The sequence below is a fragment of the Amblyraja radiata genome, chromosome 5, assembly GCF_010909765.2.
Source record: "Amblyraja radiata isolate CabotCenter1 chromosome 5, sAmbRad1.1.pri, whole genome shotgun sequence".
Taxonomy (NCBI): Eukaryota; Metazoa; Chordata; class Chondrichthyes; order Rajiformes; family Rajidae; genus Amblyraja; species Amblyraja radiata.
In genome coordinates this window covers 70,417,136-70,444,701 of record NC_045960.1, presented here as the reverse complement: position 1 = coordinate 70,444,701, position 27,566 = coordinate 70,417,136, and the positions used below count along the sequence as shown (strand labels likewise).

At 43.2% G+C, this 27,566-nt stretch overlaps 1 protein-coding gene across 2 annotated transcripts in view; it reads left to right on the top strand.

The window, feature by feature from the left end:
* The first annotated feature begins 1,226 nt into the window (after positions 1 to 1,226).
* The window catches only part of LOC116973436 (protein LYRIC-like), a 67,151-nt gene continuing 40,811 nt past the window's right edge, over positions 1,227 to 27,566 (top strand). For both annotated transcript variants that reach the window (XM_033021510.1, XM_033021509.1), the window contains exons 1-4: positions 1,227 to 2,018; positions 20,929 to 21,027; positions 22,000 to 22,084; positions 26,321 to 26,494. In XM_033021510.1, the coding sequence (XP_032877401.1) occupies positions 1,725 to 2,018; positions 20,929 to 21,027; positions 22,000 to 22,084; positions 26,321 to 26,494 (652 nt within the window). In that variant the 5' untranslated portion in view covers positions 1,227 to 1,724. The remainder of the gene's footprint in view (positions 2,019 to 20,928; positions 21,028 to 21,999; positions 22,085 to 26,320; positions 26,495 to 27,566) is intronic.

Sequence of the window (27,566 nt, the reverse complement as noted above, 5' to 3'; positions counted from 1 at the left end):
TCCTGAGGGATGCGCTTCTTCGGCCACTTACACCTTGGTACACGGGTTTAGAGCAAAGATACTAGAGCATTTGGTTCTGAGCGCTCAGTCACCTTCCAGCCCCGGGCTGCCATGGGCCGGGAATTGCCCTCAATCCGCCAGCACGCTGCTCTTTCGCAAGTCAGTGGGCAGCAGTGATTTTTGCAGGTTACCCCTATTTCCACAATTTTTTAGTGCAAAAATTGACCATTTTGGCAGTTTTTAACAGGTAAGAACGTATGTGTTGCGTGTGCTACTAGTGCATGCAGGAAGCTGCCTTGTACTCCAGAAGGATTGAGCTGCTCCATGCGTCACCCCCTTTGACCTGATGACCTTACGTGCAACCACCCTATACTCTTAATTGGGTGGTCCATGGGATAAAGGAACAGCACCACTGCTCTTCCAAGATTTACAATAATACACGGAGATAGACACAAAATGCTGGAGTAACTCAGCGAGTCAGGCACCATCTGTGGAGAAAAGGTAAAGGTGAAGTTTCGGTCCAAGACCCGTCTTCAGACCTCTACTCACTCTACAGCAACCCCGAAATAATAATTTTGATCCTTCCTTTACAATAATACACACTGGGTAAGAATTGCTTTTGCATTTACATTTAGGTGTTGTCATTTAAGTGTCGTTGTTTACTCTGATAGACATTCACAGTAAACAGCAAATGCAAAATAATTTCCGTAGTTCATTAATAATATCAATTAGAAGAAGCCTTCAAGCCCACAACATAGCAACGATGCAATTCTTACTCCTTTGTAATGTTTGCAGGTATGGTTGGTAAATATTAGGTATTTACGGTAGCGCACTCTTTCTTCTGCGGCTTCTTTATGGACATTTGTTGTTAATACATGAAACAAAGCGTAAGGAAATTACAGCGTGTTGCTTTTGTGCTTGCAATAAATAATTTAACTTGTATATTTGTATTAAACTGTAAAATGTTCGGGGGTTGAAATGACTTCACACGACTTCATGTCAGTCACCGGTTTTGGTTTTATAAACGTTATCTGCCAGACAAAACTAATTCCCCGGTTAAAAAAAAACTTTTTCGTCAGTGGATCTCGTTTCAGAACCACATTTTTTTCATTCTCGCATCCCACGGAAGTAATTTGCACATTGCAATTAACGCATGATTTATATGTTTTGTCCGACACTGGATACAATTCTCAAAGCTCCAACGTTCATCCTGTGTGTAACAGACGATAATCAAGTTGCACTGTATAAATTGTACTCAAGCGCGGGGGATGGGGCGCTTAAGTCGGGATGGTCGATTGCACTCGTCCTATCGACATTGCTGATACGTAATGGAACTCAATGGAAATAATTTCCCCTCCCCTTATGAATATTATTTTTTTCACAAATTATTTAATCACTGAAATACCAACAGTCCGTTCGTGCTACTACTGTTTTGCACTCGCCAGTCTGCACACAGGCTTTAATTTGAAATGTGTTTTGAACGATTTGGTCTTCCATGGCCACCGTCACGTTTAGGCACGCCGAACTTAAAAGCTTTGCAGGAAGAAAAGTTTGTGTAGACAGTGCGAAAGTGAAGCTTTGCTTTGTGTCTGATCGCAAAGGCGGCCCAGCGTTTTTGCACAGCCGTCTGTCCGTCCGCCCGCGCGCCTGGGCTCGCGTTCGGATTTGGAACACGCGTTGGCCCCCGGGCCGTTCCATTCGCTCCCCTGTCCGGGTGCCTCGCCATGCTCGAGCCGCTCGCTCGCTGGCTGCAGGTGCTGCGAGGCAGGGAGTTGCTGTTCGGAGGCAGAGGTCTCTCTGACCCTGCGCTCGTTGCATTGCCCGCGGTCGCTCTCAGCCTGCTGGTAGGTGTGGTGCTGCTGGTTGTTGTTGTTATTGTGCAGGGTCGAGGCCATGCTGCTGTCAGCAGGCCCCTGCCGATTGACGAGCATTTGCTGCTGGAGGCATCCGCGGCTTCTTGGAAGAAACCGCGACAACACGAGGAGCCAAAGAAGAAAAGGAGGAAGGAGAAAGCGAAGGTAAAACAAATGGGTGGGATGGAGCGGGGAGGCGGGGAATGGGTGAAGATTAAAGAACAGCGTTGAAGCAGCAGCTGAGCTGCATGTGAACAATAGCGTACCGTCTGCATCGGACCGGTCACTTTAACATTTTCGGAAGGGGATACCTAAACAATACAATATAATCAACCCTTAACCCTACGACAGGAGTAATTGAAACGCAAAAGAACAGCGGATGCGGGAAATCCTGAAGTGACAACAAAATGCGGAAATTACTCAGCAGGTCAGGTAACACATGCGGAGAGAGGCAAAGTTACCGTTTCAGGTCGATGACCTATCGTCAGGAACGTTATGGAAAGGTTAATTCTGTATCTATGGTCTGAAACACTTGCTCTCTATTTCCACAGATGCTGCCTGACCTGCTCAGTCTATCCAGCATTTTCTGGTGTTTATTTCAGCTTTTCAGCATTTTTGATTTTCATGTTGTCAGAACCGTTTAGTATTTCCAACCTTTCCTGTTTTTATAACAGCAACGCTTAGTCTTTTATGTGTATTTACAAAAATAAATCAAAACAGTGTAGTTGAGGGTGCATGGTATAATGTTTTTCCAAATATAGGCTTTAATGGTATAATGCGTTGAGTGTACCAGTTTTTAATATTGGACTGATATTTATTATTTGGAAAAGTTGTTGAGGTAGTTAGTATAACAACATTTAAAAAACACGTGGACAGATATATAGATAGGGAAGATTTGGAGGGATATGGACTAAACACAAGCAAATGGGACCAGCATGGATGGGGCATCTTGGTCAGCAATTATGAGTTGGGCATATTTCCGGATTGAAAGACTACACCTCTGACTGGTGGTGATACCACATTAAAGTTTCTCCCTCTGGGAAAACTCCATGATCCTTTGTAATCCCACTAAAATATACCATAGATAAGGCTTCTGCACTTTAGGAGTCTTTGGCTCTGATATATTTAGTGTACACCTGTACATGTGGGAGAAGAGATGCATCACACTCGGGATGTCATGTTCACATTTTAGGCTAACAATGTCTACTGCTGTAAATCACTAATTCTTCTCATTTGATAAATACATTTTCATTTGGGAACATGGCATCGAGCGTCAGCATATAGAAACATAGATAGAAACATAGAAAACAGGTGCAGGAGGAGGCCATTTGGCCCTTCGAGCCAGCATCATGGCCCTTACTGATCATGGCTGATCATCCACAATCAGTAACCCGTGCATGCCTTCTCCCCATATCCCTTGATTCCGCTAGCCCCTAGAGCTCTATCTAACGCTTTAAAATTCATCCAGTGAATTGGCCTCTTCCGCCTTCTGTAGCAGAGAATTCCACAAATTCACAACTCTCTGGGTGAAAAAGTTTTTTCTCATCTCAGTTTTAAATGGCCTCTCCTTTATTCTTACACTGTGGCCCCTGGTACTAGACCCTCCCAACATTGGGAATATTTTTCCTACATCTAGCTTGTCCAGTCCTTTTATAATTTTATATGTTTCTATAAGATCACCTCTCATTCTTTTAAATTCCAGTGAATACAAGCCCAGTCCACCAGGGGTGCTGCACGATTGGCAGCCCTGCCAACAATCTGTCTGTTTTTTTGTCTTTTTTTAATTTTTAGTGTGTGTTAAAAGTTTGTGTAAATGTTCTCCGGTTTTGGAGGGTCGAAAAGTTGCCTATTTCCTTCGCTCCAAAGATGCTGCCTCACCCGCTGAGTTTCTCCAGCATTTTTGTCTACCATGTCAGAATTGTGTTAGTTTGTTGCAAAGTAATGCCAACAGTTCCTCAGACATTGTAATAATTAATTTTGCGCAATGATTTGATAAATAACATAATGCATTTAAAGGAATGTCGAAAGTACATGAGGGGAGAAAAACAATACCAATGTTAAGGATTATTGAGTTATAGAATTAAGCAGTAGGCATTAATACAAAGCAGAACTGGCCTTTAAAAAGAGAAAACATGTTCCTTTTTGCAAACAGCAATCAGTTTGAAATTGTAAAGAGAGCTTTGTAAACAAATCTTACTGTCTACAGAGCACAGGCTACTGGCATACAGGAGGATGCTAGCTGCTCAAGAAATATGGCTTGCAAACCCACTGAGGCTCCATAAGGCGCTGGTCAGGCCGCATTGGGGTACTGAGCAAATTTGGGCCCCATATCTGAGGAAGGATGTGCTGGCTCTGGAGAGGGTCCAGAGGAGGTTTCCAAGAATGAATCCAGGATTGAGTGGGTTATCATATGATGAGCGTTTGACAGCACTGGCCCTTTGCTCGCTGGAGTATAGAAGGTTGGGGGGGGACCTCATTGAAACTTACAGAATAATGAAAGGCATCGATAGAATGGATATGGAAAGGACGTTTCCACTGGTGGGAGAGTCTAGGACCAGAGATCATAGCCTCAGAATTAAAGGGAAGTCTTTTACAAAGGTGGTGAGGAGGTACTTCTTTAGTCCGAAGGTAGTTAATCTGTGGAACTCATTGGGACAGAGGACTGTGGAGGCCGTCAGTGGACATTTTTAAGGCAGAGATAGACAAATTCTTGATTAGGTGTCAAGGGTTATGGGGAGAAGGCAGAAAAATGGGATTAGGAGGCAGCCATGATTGAATGGCAGAGCAGACTCCATGGGCTGAATGGCCTAATTCTACTATAACTTGTGAACCTATGACCATTAGACATTCATGCATGCATCAGGCGTTTCGTGTATATCACCTGAATGTAAGACAAAAGGACTATGCTAATCGGCCTTCATCAAACGTCTTCAGACTAAGTTATTTCACATCATTGTGATATAGATCAAGGAAGATTCCAGATCAGACTTATTTTGTCATGGCACATTATTCATGGTTATAGAAATATTTGACATAATGTGCTGGAGTGCAGCATCTCTGCAGAACATGGATAGGAGATGTTTAGAGACCCTTCTTCAGACTATGTTCTCCAGAATTGCTCCTGACCCACTGAGTTACTGCAGCATTTTCTGTCTTGTTTTAGAAACCAGCATTTGCTGTTCCTAGTTTCTAAATAGACCTACTTGCTCCGTGATCGATAATTGGGATGTCTGTGCTCGGAGAGTCCCCACATCTTTAATTTTGGGTGTCTGGGTTCTCTGTCATCAAAAGCTTTTGGATCATCCAGGTCCTCAACACTATAGAAACGGTGTACCTTGAGTTTGGGGAGGATCAGTTGTCCCAGGAAAGCCAAACCAAACTGTGGGGGGAGTTCTAAGTAGGGACAGAGTGTCCAGAGAACGTTGCAAGTGTTCTTGTTGTGGTTTGTCCCAAGCAGCTGTGTAACAGATGACTCTGATTTGCGGGCTGTTCCAAGGGATAAACTCAAGGTAGACACCACGTATTCTTCAAAGACCATTAATTCAGTGAAAGATGTTGTTTGGTCTGACTGACACTTGTTGGTCTTCTCACACAGCGAGATGTCTTAATGCCCCTGTCCCACTTAGGAAACCTGAACGGAAACCTCTGGAGACTTTGTGCCCCACCCAAGGTTTCCGTGCGGTTCCTGGAGGTTCCCGGAGATTTTTGTCAGTCTCCCTACCTGCTTCCACTATCTGCAACCTCCGGCAACCACCTGCAACCTCCGGGAACCGCACGGAAACCTTGGGTGGGGCGCAAAGTCTCCAGAGGTTTCCGTTCAGGTTTCCTAGGTGGGACAGGGGCATTAGGGAATGTTGCTGACTGGCCCATTCCAGACTGCAGAAGTACTTGCAGAAGGATGCACTGAAGATTGGTGCAACCAATGTCAAGGCTGTGTGGGGGAGGACCACAGTCTAGGGTCCTTCCGCAGCTGAACACAGTGGGGCTGAGTCTGATGGTACACACTTCAACAAGGGAAGGGATATCACCCCAGGGACCACTTGAATGGCAATGGTGCTATATGCTAATAATGCTGAGTATAATACTAGCAATATTGAATGTATAGATCAAAGGTTCCCAACCTGGGGTAAATTTGTTGATTCTGGATTTGTACATTTTTTCTCATTGTCTTTGGTTCTGGTATACCGGTATCTGTTCATTGTGTACCTCATGTTCATCATTAGTTGTTCATAAATAAGTGAAATAACATTGTTATGTGCTATTAAAGTTGCCTGGAGTAAACGGGACGAAAAAGGTTGAGAACCCCTGATATAGATGATACCATTTGGCATGTTTTTTGTTTTGTATATATTTTTAATCATAAATAAAGTTATTTTTGAAATTAAAAATAAAGTTCTAAGTAGGACATGAAAATGCACTTCACTAATGATGCCTTCCCAAATTACTAAGTTACCCTGCCCCTTTGTGGACATACCTCTAAATTATCTTTCGTACACCTGGCTATCTGCAGAATCTAGCAGTATTGGCAATAATTTTTATTGTCTAGGCATCTGATCAATCCTCATCTTCGATACATATAACCTCTCAATAATTTCAACTAGTGTTTAAAGATGATGGCTTTGTTGTGCATGCCACTTTGTTATCTAACCCATTGCAGTATACATTGCATCCCATTTGCCCCCATTTGGTCTCTGTATAACTTTGAAATTATCGTACATGGCAGTCAGTAGTAGTATGTAGTATTGGCAAAGGGCAGTAGCTAGGTAATGTAACTGGTCTCGGGCTTGTGTGCAATAGTTCATGTTCTCTGTCGTGACAAGAGATTGTCTGGGTCAGAATTATCACGTTTCTCAGTAGGTCCTTTTGATCTGCCTAATTTGGGATGGTCTATATTAAATGGTGGTGGGAACTCTATTCCAATAACACTCTCTCCATAATGTCCTTTTGCTAGCCCGTCCTACCACTGAAAGGGCCAGCTCATTTGCTGTCCCTCCCATCCAGGCTGGAGTGACTGCCTTTTGATTTAGTGCACATTTCTTCTCTCGCTCTCTTTCTCGGTTTGACTTGCCTGGCTATCAAGATTGTGGAACTTAAGTGTCTTTTCCATTACTGATCTCTTCCCGTCTGTTTTCCCATACCTTTCTATTCTGATCTGTCCTTCTAACCATTCAACTCGCAGACACAGTCTTGATTATAAAACTACAATCACCTTTACCAGGGCTCGAAATTCACGGTTGCCCGGGTGCCCCAGACCACTCAAAGCGCCGCCGGGCAACCTAAACACCGAGCCATTTCGCCCGGCTTGGCAACTAGATACTGGTTTGTACCGAAGATAGACACAAAAAACTCTGCGAGTCAGGCAGCATCTCTGGACAAAAGGAACGCGACATTTTGTGTCGGCGGAGACGGCTGTATTGCGTGGGAAAGATACTAGTTATGGTGTGAGGAAGGGTCGCAGCGAATGACGGGCGCTGAACTGCGAGCGACAGCAGCTCCATCTCCACCTCCTCCCGCACCCCGCCCGCCCTGATAAGGGCCGCTGCTTGCAAACCCGCTAACGCGCTTAACCCCCCCCCCCCCCGCACGCCGAGGCCAGGAGAAGGGAGGGGGAGGCCTTGGCGTGCGGGAGGGTTTGTTTTGAAAGCGGGTTTCGCTGTTAGCGGGATTGCTGTCGCGGCCGCTGCTGCTGCTGTTCGGGAGCCGTCATTCGCTCCGACACTTCTGAAGCAGCTGCACCAAAGATACTATAGCTATAGGATCTTTGAGCTGCACCGCTCGGCCCCGCACCTTGCTGTTGGCTGGCGGAGGAGGGAGGCGGTGGCGAGGAAATCCCAACGGCCAATATGTTGTCCGAGGAGCGCTGACCCTCCTTCCTCCCCACCTCGCCCCCCTTCTCTCTCTCTCTCTCTCTCTCTTGTACGCCCCCCCCCACCCCCTTATCCTGGGTCCTCTCCATCCCGCACTTATCCCCATTCCCGCCTCTATTTAGTCCTCACTGACATCCCCTGTGCTCCCCTCTCCATCTCCCCCGCCCCCCCCAATCTGTTCATCCTGCGCTATCACCCTATCCACCTCGCATTAATTCTCCTGCCACCCCCCCCCCCCCCCCCATCCTACACTGGTTCCCCAATTCACCCTGTACTTACCCCTTTCCCATCCATCCTGCACTTCTCCTCCATCCATCCTGCACTGATCCCCCATCCATCCTGTACTAATCCATGCAATCATCCCGTACTGACCCACCCTCCATTGACCCTGCACCTTCCCCTCATTCATCCTGAAGTGATCCCTCATTTATCCTGTACAGACCCTCCGATCCACACTGTACTGAACCCCCCCCCCCCATTCATCCTGCGCTGATCTCTCCCCATCCCCCCCCATCCATCCTGTATTGATCCTCCCATTCAAGAAGAATGGGGGGAACAGTCTGAAGAAGGGTCTCGACCCGAAACGTTGCCTATTTCCTTCACTCCATAGATGCTGCCTCACCTGCTGAGTTTCTCCAGCACTTTTGTCTACCCTCATCCATCCCGTACTGAACCCCCCGGTTCAACACCACTGACATCCCCCGTGCTCTCCCCTCACAATTTTACCTACTCCAACCAACACGTATTAATTCACCTTCCTCAATCCATCCATTCTGCACCGACTGCCTTCTAATCCCCCCCCCCCCCCCCGCCATCTACCCACCCCGCACTGATTCTCACACACACCCCCCTCCCTGACCCTATTGTCCTGGAAATCTCTTCTGAGCGAACATTGACTATGTTTGATAACGGAATGCAATCAAATGTGTTTTCCCAATGTTATTATTTGTTTTAATCCATAAAGATGGATTCATTATATTGTGAACACGCGAAACATTAAAACCGCAGTGTTAGATTGTCACTGCTACCGTTGACACATTATTACAGAATTCATTTTAACAGCAAATCAATGCTCTTAATATGGAGTATCAGTACTGTTATTTAATGAGCAACATTCACAACTATATGACACAGGTTGATCATACGCTGAATAATCCAACCACATTTTTGTTTGGAAGTGGAAAGAACTAATAGAAATTGCATTCATTGCAACGTGTAAAAATAGTTGAGATACTGTCTTATAATTTTGCTGCATGTCATTGTGGTATATATCATGTCTTGATTGGTGAATGTTTAGTTTGTGACTTTATTTGAAGCAGAAATAATATGTGAATGCTTCATTGAGTATAATTCCGACTGGTAACTACGCACTTCGTCCGAGCACATTATCGCACGCGTCATGCAAGCCATCTTAAATGACCACCTAAACTGTCATTTGGCAACCTAAAAAGCGGCCAAGGTTGCCCGGCTGGCAACAGGGAAAAAAAGTTAAGCGAGAGCCCTGCTTTACACATTTCATCAAGGCTTGCTGACATGCACTCTCCATATCTTCAAAGTCTGCATTCCCTTTAACACGTAGGCCTGTTTCCATCAGGATTGATCAATAGTGAAGCAGGAGGTGGGTGTTCATTGTGGACTGACTCTCGCTTGGTCTGGCTTCTCTCCCTGGCTTCCTGTGGTCAGCAATGGATCACTTCTGTTTGAGCTGGTCCCTGATCTAATCTGAATCCACATTGGTGTTTTATGAGACACATTGCACATTTGCATTCTTGGAGACTGGAATGACTTGGATCTTGGTTACTCATTTGCCTGTTACAAGACATTTGCATTACACTAAACACAAGCTTTCCAAAAATACTCTAAAATTCAAAATCCGTTCATTGACAATACCCAATGTCTCAAAAATCTTTTAGAAAAAAACATACCTGGTAAGAAAAGTGATTTTTTTTTAACATCACTCACCAATTGTTCCAATTTATCTCCCAACATACCAAGTTCAATTTTGAATTTGAGTATATACTAATCACCTATTTACTTCTACAAATGTTTGAGCAGATACACTCACATGACCAGTGTAGAATCTGGGTCTTTCTCCCTCTTCCCCCATCAATTTCAAAGGAAAGAATGAAAAAAAAAACAGACCTTAAACACGTGAGACCGAACAAAAATACATGCTTGCACTTTTCGTCCTTCAGAGCCTCTACAAATAACTGAAAAGCTTGGAATGTGCTAATTGTTTTCCAGTGAAAACTTTAAACGCATACCAAAGAATAAAGGAAATTGAATTATTAGTGGGTGAGGCTCCCACACACAAATATTCACAAATTATTAAAGAGGCACTTCCTTAACCCAAGAGATCTTGCAAATTCATTTCATGCAAGTTACGGGATCTTTCAGTAGCTCACATCCTATTCCTCTGGAGGATAGGATTACTTCAAACATCCTCGCAGTATAAATTTAACAAATACTTAACAGCCTTTGCACTCACTAACTCGCGCATTCCCGTACTCTCTCCTTGTGTAAATCAAAATGAAATCATGTTGCCACACTTCACACAACATCTTGAAACAGCCCATTTACACCTAAAGCCATTTCAGCAAAGGATGTACTCTCAAGGATTAAACACTTAACCTAGCATCTTAAAATACAACCATGCACAGTTTATGGAGTCTTTAAAACTTTGGGGATTAAACACAAATAGAAATCCAAACATCCCCGAATCAAGAAAAATTCCAACATTTTCTGAACTTTTTCAAATTCCAATCGTTGATCTATAATATAACCCTATAATATAACCCTATAACCCAACTTCCATCCGGCACTCCAATACACCTGGACCATTTCCGACACTTCCCTACCATTCCTTGACCTCGCCATCTCCATCGCAGGGGACAGACTTCTGACCGACATACACTACAAACCAACTGACTCACATGGCTATCTGGACTACACGTCCTCCCACCCTGCCCCCTGTAAAGATTCCATCCCCTACTCCCAATTTCTCCGCCTATGCTGCATCTGTTCCCAGGATGAGACGTTCCACACCAGGGCATCGGAAATGTCCTCGTTCTTCAGGGAACGGGGATTCCCCTCCGCCACCATAGATGAGGCTCGCACCAGGGTCTCATCCATACCCCGCAACACTGCTCTCTCTCCCCATCCCCGCACTCGCAACAAGGGCAGAGTCCCCCTAGTCCTCATCTTTCACCCCACCAGCCGGCAAATACAACACATAATCCTCCGCCATTTCCGCCACCTCCAACGTGACCCCACCATTCGCCACATCTTCCCATCTCCCCCTATGCCTGCCTTCCGCAAAGACCGCTCCCTCTGCAACTCCCTTGTCAATTCTTCCCTTCCCTCCCGTACCACCCTCTCCCCGGGCACTTTCCGTTGCAACCGCAAGAAATGCAACACCTGTCCCTTCACCTCCCCCCTCAACTCCATTCAAGGACCCAAGCAGTCGTTCCAAGTGCGACAAAGGTTCACCTGTATCTCCTCCAACCTCATCTACTGCATCCGCTGCTCTAGATGTCAGCTGATTTACATCGGGGAGACTAAGCGGAGGTTGGGCGATCGTTTCGCCGAACACCTCCGCTCAGTCCGCAATAACCTACCTGAACTCCCGGTGGCTCAGCACTTCAACTCCCCCTCCCATTCCCAATCCGACCTCTCTGTCCTGGGTCTCCTCCATTGCCAGAGTGAGCAACACCGGAAATTGGAGGAACAGCACCTCATATTCCGCATGGGTTGCTTGCGTCCGGATGGCATGAACGTTGAATTCTCCCAATTTTGCTAGCCCTTGCTGTCCCTCCCCTTCCTTAACCCTCGAGCTGTCTCCTCCCATCCCCCCGCCCTCGGGCTCCTCCTCCTCCCTTTTTCCTTCCTTCTCCCCCTCACCCCCCATCAGTCTGAAGAAGGGTTTTGGCCCGAAACGTCGCCTATTTCCTTCGCTCCATAGATGCTGCTGCACCCGCTGAGTTTCTCCAGCATTTTTGTGTACCCTATAATATGACCTGTTTGTCTTACACTACCAGGCAATGTGTTCCACTTTACAATTGAAATATCTCCTTCTAGGACAATCCTCTATTCCAGACCTTTGTTTCCACTTTTGTCTGGGATCTGTGTTTTGTTTTGGACCTTGCTATGGTTTCTATTGTGGGTACCTTGTGACTTCTCTCTCTTATGGTCTGCTCCCCAGATCAGGATATGGTCACAAAGTAAGTAAACCCCATCGCTATTCACAACTCTTTAAGACCTCCTAGTGGATTGAGCTCAGCCCTTCCTGGAGCATAAGTATGTAGGAAGGAATTGCAGATGCTGGTTTAAACCGAAGAAGACACAAAAAGCTGGAGTAATTCTGTCGAGACCCAAAACGTCACCTATTCCTTTTCTCCAGAGATGCTGTCTGACCCACTGAGTTACCCCAGCTTTTTGTGCATATTGAGGAAGGCTGGATTATCTTTCCTAGGACTATCTGCTCTTGAGAATACCTCATATGGGTGATATTTTTGCACTGTGTAATCTCGGGTACTCATCAGCTTTCTGAATTACTACTTTCCAATTATCCTCATCTCCCTCTAGTGGCTATTATCTCTCCTCATTACTAGCATATTCCCACTTGTCTCTCCCGCTCTCTGTAGGTACTCCAATTGTTCTGGATGTCTATCTAGCTCCACTTGCCCATTTATTAACCAGGGCTCTGATGCCAGCCGGGCAACTTAGGCAGCTTTTTAGGTAACCAAATGACATTTAGGTGGTCATTTAAGACGGCTTGCATGACGCGTGCGATAATGTGCTCGGACGAAGTGCATAGTTACCAGTCGGAATTATGCTCATTGAAGCATTCACATATTAATTCTGCTTCCAATCAAGTCACAAACTAAACATATTCACCAATCAAGACATGATATATACCACAATGACATGCAGCAAAATTATAATACAGTATATACAGTATCTCAACTCTTTTTACACATTGCAATGAATGCGATTTATATTGTTTCTTTCCACTTCCAAACAAAAATGCGGTTGGATTATTCAGTTTATGATCAACCTCGGTGAGACCAAGCACAGGCTTGGCGATCGCTTCGCACAACACCTCCACTCAGTTCGCATTAACCAACCTGATCTCCCGGTGGCTCAGCACTTCAACTCCCCCTCACAGTCTGAATCCGACCTTTCAGTCCTGGGCCTCCTCCATGGCCAGAGTGAGGCCCACCACAAATTGGAGGAACAGCATCTCATATTTCACCGAGGTAGTTTACACCCCAGAGGTATGAACATTGGCTTCTCCAATTTCAGGTGGTCCTTGCTTTCTCCCTCCTTCCCCTCCCATTCCCAGCTCTCCCACAGCCTACTGTCTCCGCCTCTTCCTTTCATTTTCTCGCCCCCCCCCCCGACATCAGTCTGAAGAAGGGTCTCGACCTGAAACGTTGCCTATTCCTTCGCTCCATAGATGCTGCCTCACCTGCTGAGTTTCTCTAGCATATTTGTCTACCACCATTCACACAAGTTCTGTTATCCCACTTTCCTCACCCACTCCCTACACATTAGGGCAATTTTGCAGAGACAAGTTAACCTACAAAGCCAATGCGTCTTTGGGATGTGGGAGGAAACCCACATGCTTGCAGGGAGAATGTGCAAATTCAACACAGACAGTGCCCGAGGACAGGATCGAACACAGATCTCTGGCATGTGAGGCAGCAAGTCTACCAGCTGTGACACTATATTTTGTTTTCCAACACACTAAAAATTATACGTTGATAATAATAAATAATAATAATAAATTTTATTTTCGGGCGCCTTTCAAATCTCAAGGTCACCTTACAAAGATTAAACAGAAGAGAAAAAAAAACATATAGTCGGAGAAAAATAAATAATAAGGACATCATCAATACACAAATTAAAGATAGAAATCGCTCCAAAGACACAAAATCAAAAAATCAAAAAAAACACAATGTGAAGAGAGAGCAGCGGCAGCTAAAGCGCGCCAGCGTCCACTCTCTCTTCCGACAGCCATCTTGGACACAGACTAACAAAGTAACTTACACACAGAAAAATCATCCCCCCACAGTGGTTACCACTGTGGGGGAAGGCACAAAAGTCCAGTCCCCAACCCCAGTTCTCCCAAAAGTCAGGCCTATTAAGGCCACCGCTGTTGCCTCAACGGAGGCCCGATGTTCCTGGCCGTTCTAGCTGGGTGGTCTTGCCCCGGCGTCGGGAGAGTCCTCACAGCGGCTGGGTTACCTGGAACGGCCGCTTCCTAGCAGAAGATTGTCGGCTTCCGAAGCCGACAAGGACGCACCGAGTTGGAGCTCCCAGGCTCCCGATGTTAATGTCGGCGCCGCCCGCTCCGCTCCGCAGACCCGCAGCCTGGAGGTGTTGCTCTCGGCAGTCCAGCTCACCGGAGCTCCAGCGCGTCGATCCAGCGCGGCGACCCAGGCAAGGCATCGCCCGCTCCGCGATGGCGCTCCAGCGCTGTGCCGCCACCGAAGCCGAGGTGCTGGGCGGTCCCCACCAGGAAACGGCGCTCCAAGCCCGCTGGTAGGCCACGAGGACGGGTCGACGGGCAGCCCAGAGAAAAAGCTGCCTCACCGACCAGGTAGGGACCTAGAAGTAAGGTTACCTCCTTCCCCCCACAATAAGAAGTCCATTTCTCCGAAAAAACGACGAACAAAACTAACTAAAGACTGAAAAAAAAATGAATTAAACGGATGGCTGCTGGTTAGCAGCCGTTCCCCAAGATGGCTCCTCCTTCAATTTTGTTTGCTAAAAAAAATAAACTATCCATTTTCTGTCTTAAATCTCAAAGTCACGCTATGTCCCACTTTACAGCTACTGTATGTTTTAATTCAGTTCAAGACTATGGGGCAGTACATTGGCTTAAAGCTGCTGCCTAAAAGTGCAAGAGACCCTGAAATGATCCTGAATATGGGTGCTGTCTGTATGGAGTTTGTTCCTTTTCCCTTTGATCGCATGGGTTTTCTCCGGGTGCACTTGTTTCCTTCCACATTTCAAAGGTGTGCAGGAATCTTTTTCAAACCCAACCCAAATGTAATGTTTTTCTTTTGTCTAGAGATTCTGTCTGACCTGTTGAGTCACTCCAGCTTTTTGTGTCTATCTTTGGTTTAAACCAGCATCTGCAGTTCCTTCCCACACACACAATACCATACGATAGAACTTTATTAATCCCAGGAGGGAAATTGTATGTGTGTGCGTGTGTGTGTGTTAACAGGCATCTCTCCTGCTTTCTGCTGTGTTCTTTGATACTTTGGTCATTGGCCTGAACAGTTCTATGGATGGGCTGCTACACTTAAAAATAGTCACTCTCTTAGACTGGCCCCATAATGGGTCACATACATATCCTGGACGAGCCTCCAAATGCTGTAACAAGTGAAATGAATCATTGGAGACACTGAATTTGTAAATATGAATGACTTTATTCATCATGTCAAGCAGACATTCACTTGGAGACAACAATATGTTGACAAAGGAATTTATACAGCGTATTTCATTCTACGGGCCACTCCAATGAAACACTTTTGTTAAACTGATTTAATACAGGAAATTTAACTGTAAACTTTGTGTAGGAATTGTCTGCAAACAGCAATATGATTCTTTACCCCCTCGGTGAGGACTATCTCACCAGGCTATCTCCCCTGCACTTCTTCACAATCATAAATCATAAATTTTACATTCATCTGAGAAAACAGATAAGACTGCAGTCAGCTACGCACATAAAAACCAGCACCCATGAATAGTGCACTCTATGAAGTTATAATCAGCCAAAGCCAAGTAACATTTGAGGTAACTCTGGACCAGTCATCCAAATGCAGTTTTACATTTGATACTTATTAAAGAAGTAATAACGGTGCATTTGGATAGCAGTAAAAGGATCGGTCCAAGTCAGCATGGATTTATGAAGGGGAAATCCTGCTTGACTAATCTTCTGGAATTTTTTGAGGATGTGACAAGTAAAATGGATGAAGGCGAGCCAGTGGACGTTGTGTATCTGGACTTTCAGAAAGCCTTTGATAAGGTCCCACACAGGAGATTAATGGGCAAAATTAGAGCACATGGTATTGGGGTTAGGGTATTGACGTGGATAGAGAATTGGTTGGCTGACAGGAAACAAAGAGTAGGAATAAACAACCTTACTGCTTCCTTTGTATGAAGTCCTCTGCCAGTGCTGGCAAGAAGGAGCTGTACCGCAGGACATGAGGGATGCCACGATCATTACTCTCTACAAGAACAAGGGCGAGAGAAGCGACTGCAACATCTACAGAGGCATCTCCCTCCTCAACATCGTCGGCAAGGTCTTTGCTCGAGTCATCTTGATCGCCTGCAGAAGATTGCAGAACGTGTCTGCTCAAAGTCACAGTGCAGTTTCCGAGCTGGAAGGTTAACAGTGGACACTTCTCCATTCGCCAGCTCCAGGAGAAGTTCAGAGAACAGCGGATGCCCCTGTATGTTGCTTTCATGAAGGAATTTAATGTTTAATTCCCGTAAATTAATGGGAATTTTAATCTTCTTGCGAGTGGGTTTTTGTGGAACGCGATCGATTGGAACATTGCGGTTGCAGTGAATTTGAACCCCATATCGGCAGGAAAAAAAACACTGCCGGTCCGTATGGGGCCAAAATCACATTTTCGCCAATTAAATTTGGATTTAAGTCATCCTAAGAAGCAAATTTATATGTAAAATAAACGACTTACCTTATGTTTTGTCCCCTACGTGAGATCCGTCCCGTTGTAGGCGTTGACGGTGTTAGAAGTAGCTTTTTATTTTACTCCAGGGATTAAATTATCCCGCGATTTTTTTTTTTTTTAAACTTCCGAAAACGGAAGTCGGAACGATTTTTCTGCAGCGGCTGAACAGCCTGAGAAAGTTCGACTCCGAGAGGCAGGAGAAAACAGCATTTTAATCCCCCCCCCCCCCTCAAAGGCGCCAAAGTCGCACACACGGCCAGTGGCAGAACTGCAGCGCCGCTGAAGGTAGGTATTGTAACATCGCTAATAATTGTCTTAGAAATAATCACCCAGTATGTCTACTGTTCTATCCGGTACCAACATAACAAGTTTGCAACACAATCGTAAGTAAGTTGTAATCTACTGGAACTGCAGCTATTGTTCCAGAGTTATGAATTCAAATCATACTTTGGCAGCTAGGGAATTTAAATTCTCTAAGTACACTGGAAATAGAATAAAATCTGGAAATAAACTGATCTCAGTAACCATAAATATCCTTCTGATTTACCGTGGTCTGTGAGGGAAATAAATCTGCAATTTTGAGCTTGTCTCACTCCAGATCCACCGATACTGTTGACTGTTGAGTTTCCCTTCAATTGAGAGGTGTTTAGGACTAAACAGGAAGGATATGGCAGCAATAGAGAGAGTGCAGCACAGATTCAGTTAGATGTAGCCTGGAATGGAGGGTTGTCGTTATAAGGAGCGGTCAAATAGGCTGGGTTTATTCACACTGGAATGTATTGGCTGAGATGTGGTCTTGTAGCAGTTTATGAGGCACATAGATAGTCAGAATATTTTTCCCAGGACAGGGAGTCAAGAACTAGGGGAAACAGATGTAAGATGAGAGTCGTGAAATTTAAAGGGGATCTTAAATTCTCACGCAGAGAATGGTGAATGAAGGAGCTGCCAGAGGAGGTGGTTGAGGCAGATAAAATCACAATGCTAAACGACATATGGACAGGTTCATGGATAGGAAAGGCAAAGTGGATATGGGTCCAAAGAAGGCAAATGGGATTAGCATAAATAGGCATCACAGTCAGCCTGAACAAGCTGGCTGAAAGGGCTCATTTCTGTGATTCTATGATTCCTGTACATGAATAGATATGAGTTATAGGGATGCAGCATGGAAATAGGCCATTTGGCCCACCTAGTCTCTGCTAGCCATTAACCACCCATTTACACTAATTTTATTTTGTATTCTTGCCACATTTGCATCAACTCGTAAAGATTTTACCACGCACAAGGGGCAATTTAAAGTGGCTAATTAGCCTGCCTACCCACCTGCATGGTTTTACGGTGTGGGAGGAACTCAATGGAACCTCACGTGGTCACACAGAATGTGCAAACTCAGTCAGGCTCTCTGGTGCTTAAGAAATAAATTCCTAAATCAATAGCAGCATGAGTGGTGTCTAATTAAGGCCCTTCACAAACTGTTATCACAGAATTTGATACCCAGCTATTGGGACACAAGGCTACAAGGTTTGCCAAATAAAGGATTTTAAAGAGTGTCCTAGAGAGGGCAGACATTTAGAGGTTTAGGGTGCAAATTCCAGAGTCTAGAGTCTCAACAGCTGAAAGGACAGCTGCAGTGGTGGTGTAAATAAAAAAGCATGATTGTGTAAACTGGAATTAAAGAGTGATGTAAGATCCCAGAGTGTTGTGGTTGGAGCTGGTTATGGAGATAGGCAAGAATTCCCAGGGAGAAACCTCAAAATGCTATAGAGAATTCTTAAATTTTTACTAGATTTGGGTATAAACATTTAATTGTTTTGCACCAAAAGCAGGTATCAAGTCAGAGATATATTTTTAGCAGATGTGTTTTGTGTGTGTCTGTGACACAGTGTTTCCTGTGATACCACATTATTTTAATTGCAAAAGTGCATGCTGTGGGCAGACAACTATTATTATCCAAGCATATTATTAAGTGCCCTTGCAGATGTTTGATCTTACAACAGTGTGCCCAGTATGTTTGCTCCCTCATCACCATACTTACATGGTGACTTGCGCAGAAAAGATTAAAGGCTATAGCAGTGGTGGAATAATTTGACCATGAAATATTGGCTGAAGTAACACATTTCTATTTTACACAGGGCATATTTGGTATACTGTATTTTCATAATTTGAATTATCTGACTCTCAGGGCTGGATATATTTTTCATAAAGAATATCCAGTAGATAAAGAATAGTTGAAAGTGCACATTCAGTATTTCTCCCTTTCCCACCAATTTGTCACCTTACAGCACACTCAAACATGTTAACTCATTAACATTTAATTCCACTCATTGTTTTTTGGTGCATTCTCCATATAATACTTCATATATAAGCTTGGATAGTGTTTGCCTGCAGACTATTTTGGCCATTAAAGTTTCACAGATAAAGCTGATTCTGTTTTCACTTAGTGTGCCAGACTGGGTTCATGTCGACAGAGCAATGCAAATTATAAACATTCTGGGCATAATCTGCATCACTCTGCTTGTCGGAAATGAATTTGTCAAGAATATTTGATCAAAACAATCACTGAACATTTCTTTTAAGGATGTGCACCATTGTTACCTGGCTTTTGTACCATTCAAGATGGGATAGAAATCATTGGGCGAAATGGATTAATTCTGCTCCTATGTCTTATGGCCTTATAGAACAACTGCACCCTTTTGTTTCCTCTTCACTTCTCGCCTTGGTTGCTATCTCCAGCTATCTGCCAATCATCCCTCCTCACTTAAATCCATCTATCGCTTGCCTGTTCTTGCCCCACCCCTGCCCCTAATCTCTCTCTGGAGAACTTCTCCCCTCTACATTCAGTCTTTCATCAGTCTGGAAAAACTGTCCCGATCTTAATTGCCACTTGTCTATTTGCTTCACAGATGCTGCCTGACCCGCTGAGTTTCATTAGCAAGTTGTTTTTTCCAAGATTCCAGCATCTGCATTCTTTTGCATCTCCAGTCTGCAGATGTGGAATCAGATAATGAAGAATGATGAGGAATGAAATATAGAACTAGAGGGAGGGATAGTGAGTAAAAGAAAACAGGTGGAGGGGTGGGGAGGAAAATGAAAATGGGAGACACAGAGTCTGGAGGGATGGGAGATCAATGGATGAGGAGGGGAAAGGAACTGTGACCATGCCGTGCTGACCATCAAGTTCCCATTTTCCCCTAATTCTGCCTTAGTACTGTTTTATACTCTGCATTCTCGTTAACTCCTCCCCAAAGACTACCACTTACCTACGCATCAAGGGGAGTTTGCATTGGCTATTTAACCTACCAACCTGGCATTTTGGGGATGTAGGAGAAAACAGAATCACTTGGGTCTGAATAAGGTCAACCTTGACCTATTGAGTTACTCCAGCACTTTGTGTCTTTTCACTTGGGTTAAACTCTTAGTCACTGGGAGTGTTGGATGTGCACAACCTCTGCTTATTTGGACGACAGAGGCTTGTTTTCAGCCTGATTATTAATCAAGGAGATGTACAGCTGCTGGTTCAGCGATTCTGCTTAAAGTGATAGCACACCTCTCCATCACAACACAGCCAGTAACACCACCCAAATCTTACAAATGTAGAAATTATGCCTCACTGCTAAATACACATGCTGTCACTCGCTTATTTGGTTTTATTGGCTGAAAGGGATGTATTTTTTCTTTGTTTATCACTGTCACTGAACTGTCCCTGTTACGTTCGTAGGATTAATTGTGCTCGAAAACCCTCTAGGGATCTTAAAACTGCTTTTAGAAGTAGTGCGTACACAAAAATATATATAACTAGCGTGTTCCAGACAAAATAAAGGACTTCTAGCTTCAATGAAAGAATGTGCCTTAACATTACAATCAAATCTTTGCTAAAAAAATTGTTTTGTTTATTGTCACGTATACCGAGGTAGACTGAAAAGCTTTTGTTGCAGTGGAAAGACAATACATGATTATAATCGAGCCATCCACAGTGTACAGATAAATGATAATGTTTAGTGCAAGGTAAAGTTGAGTAAGGTCCAATTATAGATAGTCCAAGTTTCTCCAATGAGGTATATAGTAGCTCAGGGCTGCTCTCTAGTTGTTGATAGAATGGTTCATTTGCCTGATAACATCTGGGAACGAACTGTCCCTGAATTTGGAGGTAGGTGTTTTGACATTTCTGCACCTCTTGCCTTATGGGAGAGGGGAAAGGAGGGAGTGAGACTCGGCCTTGATTATACTGGTGACCTTTTTTGTGCTCTCTATCAAGGGTTGCAAGCCATAGGGAAGATGGAGGTTAAGAAACCATTTAAGATGTTTTCCTTGAGTCAAAGCTTGTAATGTTAGCGCATGGAGATTGTACGGTTGTTAAAGTTTCATTATCTTTCAAATTGTTTTGTACTTTTCAATAATTATTTGGAATCTCCAACTTAAGTCACAAACAAATACAATTAATTTGTGTCGTACTTCAGTTTCAATTGGACAATTAACATTTGCTTATGCTTTTCTTTGAAGGAACCAGTGAATGGACACCCTCTTTTTTCAAATGGCATACAGCTGCTTGCCATGGTGGAAACTAAAGGCTCACAAGCTCCTGAGAAGAAAGCTTTTAAGGTACATTGAATATAGCCGTTTTCAAATTGTTTGAGATTTCTCAACAGCACATTCAGTAAAATACTCTGAGGGACTCCAAGTTGTTTTCAAAGATTCACAGCACCCACAGCATTTTTATACTCTCACAACACAATGGTTACATGTGGATTCTACATATTTGAAATAATTGATCAGTGTGTTGTAGCTGTTCATCTTTGCCTTTTACCAGAGTTATCTTTAACCTTATGTTCCTTGTTATTTAGAAAATCACTCTCCCATTTGTTTAACAAATGGGTGCAATAAAATCCACTACTCCCTGATCAGTTTTATTTTAACTAAACTAACTATGCTGTGGAACTTAAATACCATGATAAATCTATTTATTGCCTCGCTAACATCTTTAAGATCTCTGTTGGCCATTTTTCCCATCGTGCTTCCCCAGTATGTATGGTCTTGGGTGAAAACTTGCTTAACCTGATTGGCTGCCTCACTTATTTACAAACCTACTTGTTGGCATGTTTATCTTCAGTGTATTATTTCAAGTTTGTATCATTGGACATGCAACAGAGTTAAATGTGGGTGTAAATTGATGTGTATAAATGGCATAGTTTTGAGCATTTTATTGTAAAACCTCACACAGCATTTCCAGAAAGAGAGCCCTGATAATTTGAAGCATCTGCTTTTTGATGGCTTGATAATGATAAATTAGCATTAAACTACTGTATACCTTGTTATTTGAGTTTGTACTTCATCCACATCCAGATTAGAAAATGGCTCAGAGCCAAGCTATTTGGAACATCATGGTAATTTGGAGCCATTCCACCCTCATCAGTATCTGATCTTGATGTGAAAATAACAGCCAGCCGTAAGCAGGAAGTTTAATCAAACAGTTTATTTCCACATATACTTGTATGTGGTCTCCACATCCTGTGGTTATATGAAACATTCTGCACATCATAGACCTCTGAAGCCATTGTTACTTTACTCTCGTAGGCCAAAAAGAAAAAACAACGATTAGATGAGAGAACTAACGATCAGAATGTTACAGGAAGGAGAGAAAAAAATGAGGAAGAAGCTGGTGAGTTTGAAAACTATAATTAAATTGAATTTTGAAAAGTTAGAATGCATAGTTAAGAGAAGGACCATTTCCTATGGCATGAACTAACTTCTGGTCCCTCAACTTTACCAGGACCGAGATGGAATATTTTTTTCTAATATGAATAACAGGCAAATTTGGAGAAGAGAACTAGTGAACACTTTGGCATGAAGGGAGAGGGGAGAGTTGCACATTTTATTGAGAGATTCATTGGAATTGGGTACTAAGAAATTAACAAAAAGGGGTCTGAAGAAGGGTCTCAAACCGAAATGCTACGTTCCTTTTCTCCAGACCCACTGAGTTACTCCAGTATTTTGTATCTAACTTCAACAAAAAGATCAAAGCAGGTCCTTAGTTATTAAAGATCTGGTGATAATCATGGAAATTGTAGAATTTGCAGCTTTTTGTTGGAAATGTTATTTGATATGTTTTAGGAAAATGCTCTTTCTCCAAAATATTCCCTTATCTTTTGAACTAATGCAATAGCCAAGGAAAATATTCATTGGTATTTTTCAAAAAAGTGTCACTTTTTTCCTTTATGAAGACTATGATGAGTGCCTGGTTCAAACTGGCAAAGACATGCTTATGAATTAGAAAATTTAGGAAATCTGCGCTTCAAGCTCTTGATGATCAGCTGTTGTCTCTAATAGGTGAAAATTTTAATGATATCTATAACTGAGCTTTTATATCAATCAAACACTTTCCCATCTGACGCACCTTTTAATCAACCTCTTCAGACCTGGATTCACCTATCACTTTCTAGCTTCAACTCTTCCCCTCACCTCTTTCTACCAACTATCTCCCCTCTATTCCATCAGTCTGAAGAAGTGACCCAACTTGAATTGTCTTCTGTCCTCCCCTCAATAGATGCTACCTGACCTGCTAAGTGTCTATAGCAGTTGTTTTTTTTACTTAAGGTTCTAGCCTCAGCAGTCTCTTAAGTCTCTATGAAATCAGTTTGACTTTCTCAAGATAATCAGTCACTGAGGATTTCAGTGTTGAAATAAGTAGTTTAACCCAACAGACAGTGGTGGCACAGAAAACCAAGTGCATTTTCTTTAATATTCATATTGATTAATTTCTCTGCATTTAGAGGATGATGCCTTAGTATTATGGATTGACTCCTATAAATGCCGCTGTGAAAGTTGTCTGAACTGCAGGGTAGGTTAGTCGCAGCTATCCATGTAATTTTCCCCACAATATTAAGAAAAATGGCATGAATATTAAAATAAAAGTGATGAGGTTCGATCAAGAAGGAAGTCTGTAAGCTTAACGAAACATTCCAGCTGACTTTCTCCCTGGGCTCCAGCATTTCTGTTGGATCTATCTGCATTTTTTATGGTAGTCCTAAAATCCAGTATTGGCATTATTTTAAGCCGATGGCAGCAGCGACTTCTGCTGTGCTGCCTATACTGCCAGCTACCGCTGTGATGCCCTGATGGCATCCAAGGGGGCAGTGCAGACATGTGAACTCTTAGGTCGATAAATCTGCCTGTTGATCCTGGCACAAGTGCAGCAGCCCCATTGAAATCAATAGGATCAAATGGCTGCCAGAGAATCGGTAAGTCAACCTTTTTATTTGCTATAATTCAGTTTAATTAAACCTATTTAATCATTTTATTAAAGTGTCTGCTGTCATTGAAAAATGTTAAATTCTGTTATTCTATTAAAATATTACTTTTATGATTTTGAATGTAAATTCAATGTCAATGGCAGCTTTAATAATAATAATAATACATTTTATTTGCGGGCGCCTTTCAAAGTCTCAAGGACACCTTACAGAAATTAACAAGAGAGAAAAAACATATAGTCGGAGTAAAATAAATAATAAGGATATCACCAATACACAAATTAAAGACAGAATTCGCTCCAAAGACAAAAAATCAAAAACACAATGTGAAGAGAGAGCAGCGGCAGCTAAACCGCGCCAGCGTCCACTCTCCCTTCCGACAGCCATTTTGGACACAAACTAACATATTCACATTACAGACAAAAAAAAATCATTGGGGACTGGACATTGGAAGGCACAAGGTCCAGTCCCCATCCCCAGTTCTCCAAAGTCAGGCCTATTGAGGCCTCCGCTATTGCCTCTCCGGAGGCCCGATGTTCCTGGCCGTTCTGGCCGGGTGGTGTTGCTCCGGCGTCGGGAGAGTCCTTTCAGCGGCTGGGCCACCTGGAACGGCCGCTTCCTAACTGGGGACCGCGGCTTCCGAAGCCGGCAAGGCCGCGCCGGTTTGGAGCTCCCAGGCTCCCGATGTTAAAGTCGGCGCCCTCCGCTCCGCAGCCCGGAGGTGTTGATCTCGGCGGTCACAGCTCACCAGAGCTCCAGCGCGTCGATCCAGCGCGGCGACCCAGGCAAGGCATCGCCCGCTCCGCTCCACGATAGCGCTCCAGCGCTGTGCCGCCACCGAAGCCGAGGTGCTGGGCAGTCCCCGCCAGGAAACTGCACTCCACGCCCGCTGGTAGGCCACGAGGACGGGTCGACGGGGCTGCCCGGAAAAGCTGCCTCACCGACCAGGTAGGGACCTAGAAATATTGTTACCCCCTTCCCCCCACATTAAAAAGTCTATCTCTCCCACAAACAAGGCACAGGACTCACTAAAACTGCAAAAAAAAAGTGAATTAAACGGACGGCTGCTGGTTAGCAGCCGTTCCCCAAGATGGCATTGAAACCTGCTGGTTTAATAGCAGGTGAGAGAGCAGTGGGGCATCGGCAGTTGTTATAGCTAGTTGTTTGGGTTCAGTTGAACTTTTATAAATGCTAATACATTGCCCAGAGCTTTGCTGATGAGCTGAGGCCCGCTTCCAAGTAGACCATTGTGCTTGGGTTCACACTGGAAGAGGGTGAATGGCACCAGGGGAAGCACCAGGATGGGTGAGCAGAACATCTGCCACACTCTTTTGCTTTTATGCCTGACGTACAACTATTAGTTTTTTTGGCATTCTCACAAACCTTTTGATGGAATAATGTCAGTTCCCATCCTAATTCTTTGTGTCAAATTTGAACCTAGTCACTCTTCCATTAAATCCACTCTATAAAAGTCTCATTCCATTTTTTCTAACAAGTCTAAATCAATACATCTCTTGTAAAACAAAATGATGCGGTTGCCAATCCACAGACTACATAAACAATGCTGGATGAGTGTTTCATTAGTTAAATCCATGGAGTCTCAAGAACTATTTTAAGAGCATTCAGTTTGAAGTGAAGTAATAGTGAATCCATCTGGAGTCTTCAAATGCCAGGGTCAGATCATGTAACTTTTTCAGTGGGGAGAAATTTAGGGAAAGCATTGCACATTAACTCTAACCAGGAATAATTAGCACAGGAGTTTCCAAAAATATACTATATTTCCCGGCAATGAAGACGCACCCCTATTTTGAGTTGCTAAATTTTGAAAACAGGCTGGCGAGACATAGAATTTCACACTGTTAAACTCGCCATCAAATAAACTCTGAACTATAACAGCCTATTGCACTTTATCTATATATTTATGTGTATATATACAGTATATGGTCTATGCTATATAGACACACTGAACTGTTCTGTATTTATGCTTATAATATTCTGTTGTGCTGCAGCAAGCAATAATTTAATTGTCCTATCTGGGACACTTGACAATGAACTCTCTTGACTTGACTTGACTCTTGAGCTGGTCCCCTCACTGTCCGGTCTCCGAGCCAGATCAAAACGAGAGCTTCCAGGGATAATGCAAACTTCAAAACCAATACCAACAACTTTTGTGCGCGTCTGATTGACAGGACAGCAGCAGTATTATTCTCTCTGTTATTCTCACTTGACCGACAACACCTCCAAAGCATGTCCCCATGCAAATTTACATTGACACGGACCGGGCAGTGAATGCCATGTATAAAAATGGCCTTTATTAAAATCTGGCAATGTTCACTTTAACCATTTTTTTTTCTATTACAAATCTCAAATTGTGGAGTACAGAGGCAAATAAATAAATGATGGGTCTTGTCCCAAGCATTATGGAGGGCATTGTATTACATAGAACTTCTCTTGTTTTTAGAATTTTGTTTGTAAATTAATCCATCATGTCGGTATATTTTGTTTGAAATGCAGTTTCTTTGAACCATCCTTCCCCCTCCACTACAGTAATAACTCCTCATGAATAATGATTCAGTGTAAGAAATACTGAGATTTTTCAACGTGATAACATGAAAAATGAATGCAAGTTTTGTTTTATAATTTTTTAGGAGACTGGGTCACAAAAATCAGTAATCGAGAGAAACGTCAGCAGAGAAAGGAGCGGCAGAAGAAGAAATGTGATGTGAATGATTTTGTTGATGCAAATATTTCTCTTTATTCTGGTGGCAGCAGGGCTGCATCAAGAACAGTGAAGGATCACAGGGGATCAGATGATCAAGAAGGTATTTCGGAAATGCCACTAGTGTGATTTTGTTAAATGTGTAGGTTGAAGCATTAAAAATACAAAAGGCCGTGGGGCATATTTTCAGAGAAAATACATTTGTTTTCCAGCTTCCTAATTGTTACTAATTTTTTTCCAACTTTGGCATAAAGTTTTAATTTAAATATTTTACATTATTGTCACCAGTAAAACTCATGCAGATACTGAACATCCAAAGCAAATTCTATTAGCAAAATGTTTCCGTGGTTATTTCAGTGTAAATAGAATCTCTATGACTCAATTTACATTGAAATAACCACAGAAGCATTTTGCTAATAGAACTTGTGAGCAGTGCATAACGAACCGAGAAAATTCTCCTGAATTCTCTTTAAATCAATTCAATCTTATTTTTAAATCGAGAGGAATGGCTAATGTAGGATCTTTTCAAATATATTGCACAAGTAGCTGTTGAGAGATTATTTACTGAATGCTTATTTTAAGGCACCTGCTTATTTGGCCGGTTATAGAATTTCTACGGGGTTCTCTAGATCTTACACTGTACTTTCACTGAAACATCTGTGGAAACCCTGTAGTTGCAACATAAGTACTGGGTATGCTCTATCACGTGGCTTCCATGCATTCTGTACTACTAAAGTTACAATGGACCCTTACAACAACTCAACTCATTGAGTAATATTTAAGTTTTCAGACTGCACCTGTAACTTTTTTAATAAATGTTTTCTCTTTTTGTATTTCTCCAATTTCCTATCAAGGAATTCAACCTAATAATGGATCTCCGTCAATTTTGCAACACACTCTATTAACTTTACTATACGGTTGTGTCTCCAGCTACTCCTGACACGTGCCTAGAACTCGTTCTCTAAACTCTGCTACCTTTTCCACCTCCCTCTACACTCTTGAATTTTCTTAAAACTCACTCCGTTGACCTTTTTCCATATCCTTATTTGGCTCAGCGTCTATCTGTGAAACATTTGTCCTTCTACATTAAATTCATGAAATAAACACAAGATTGGTCAATAGGTGATGCTAAAGCTACAGTAAGATGTGCTTCTCATTAGGACATTCCAGATTTC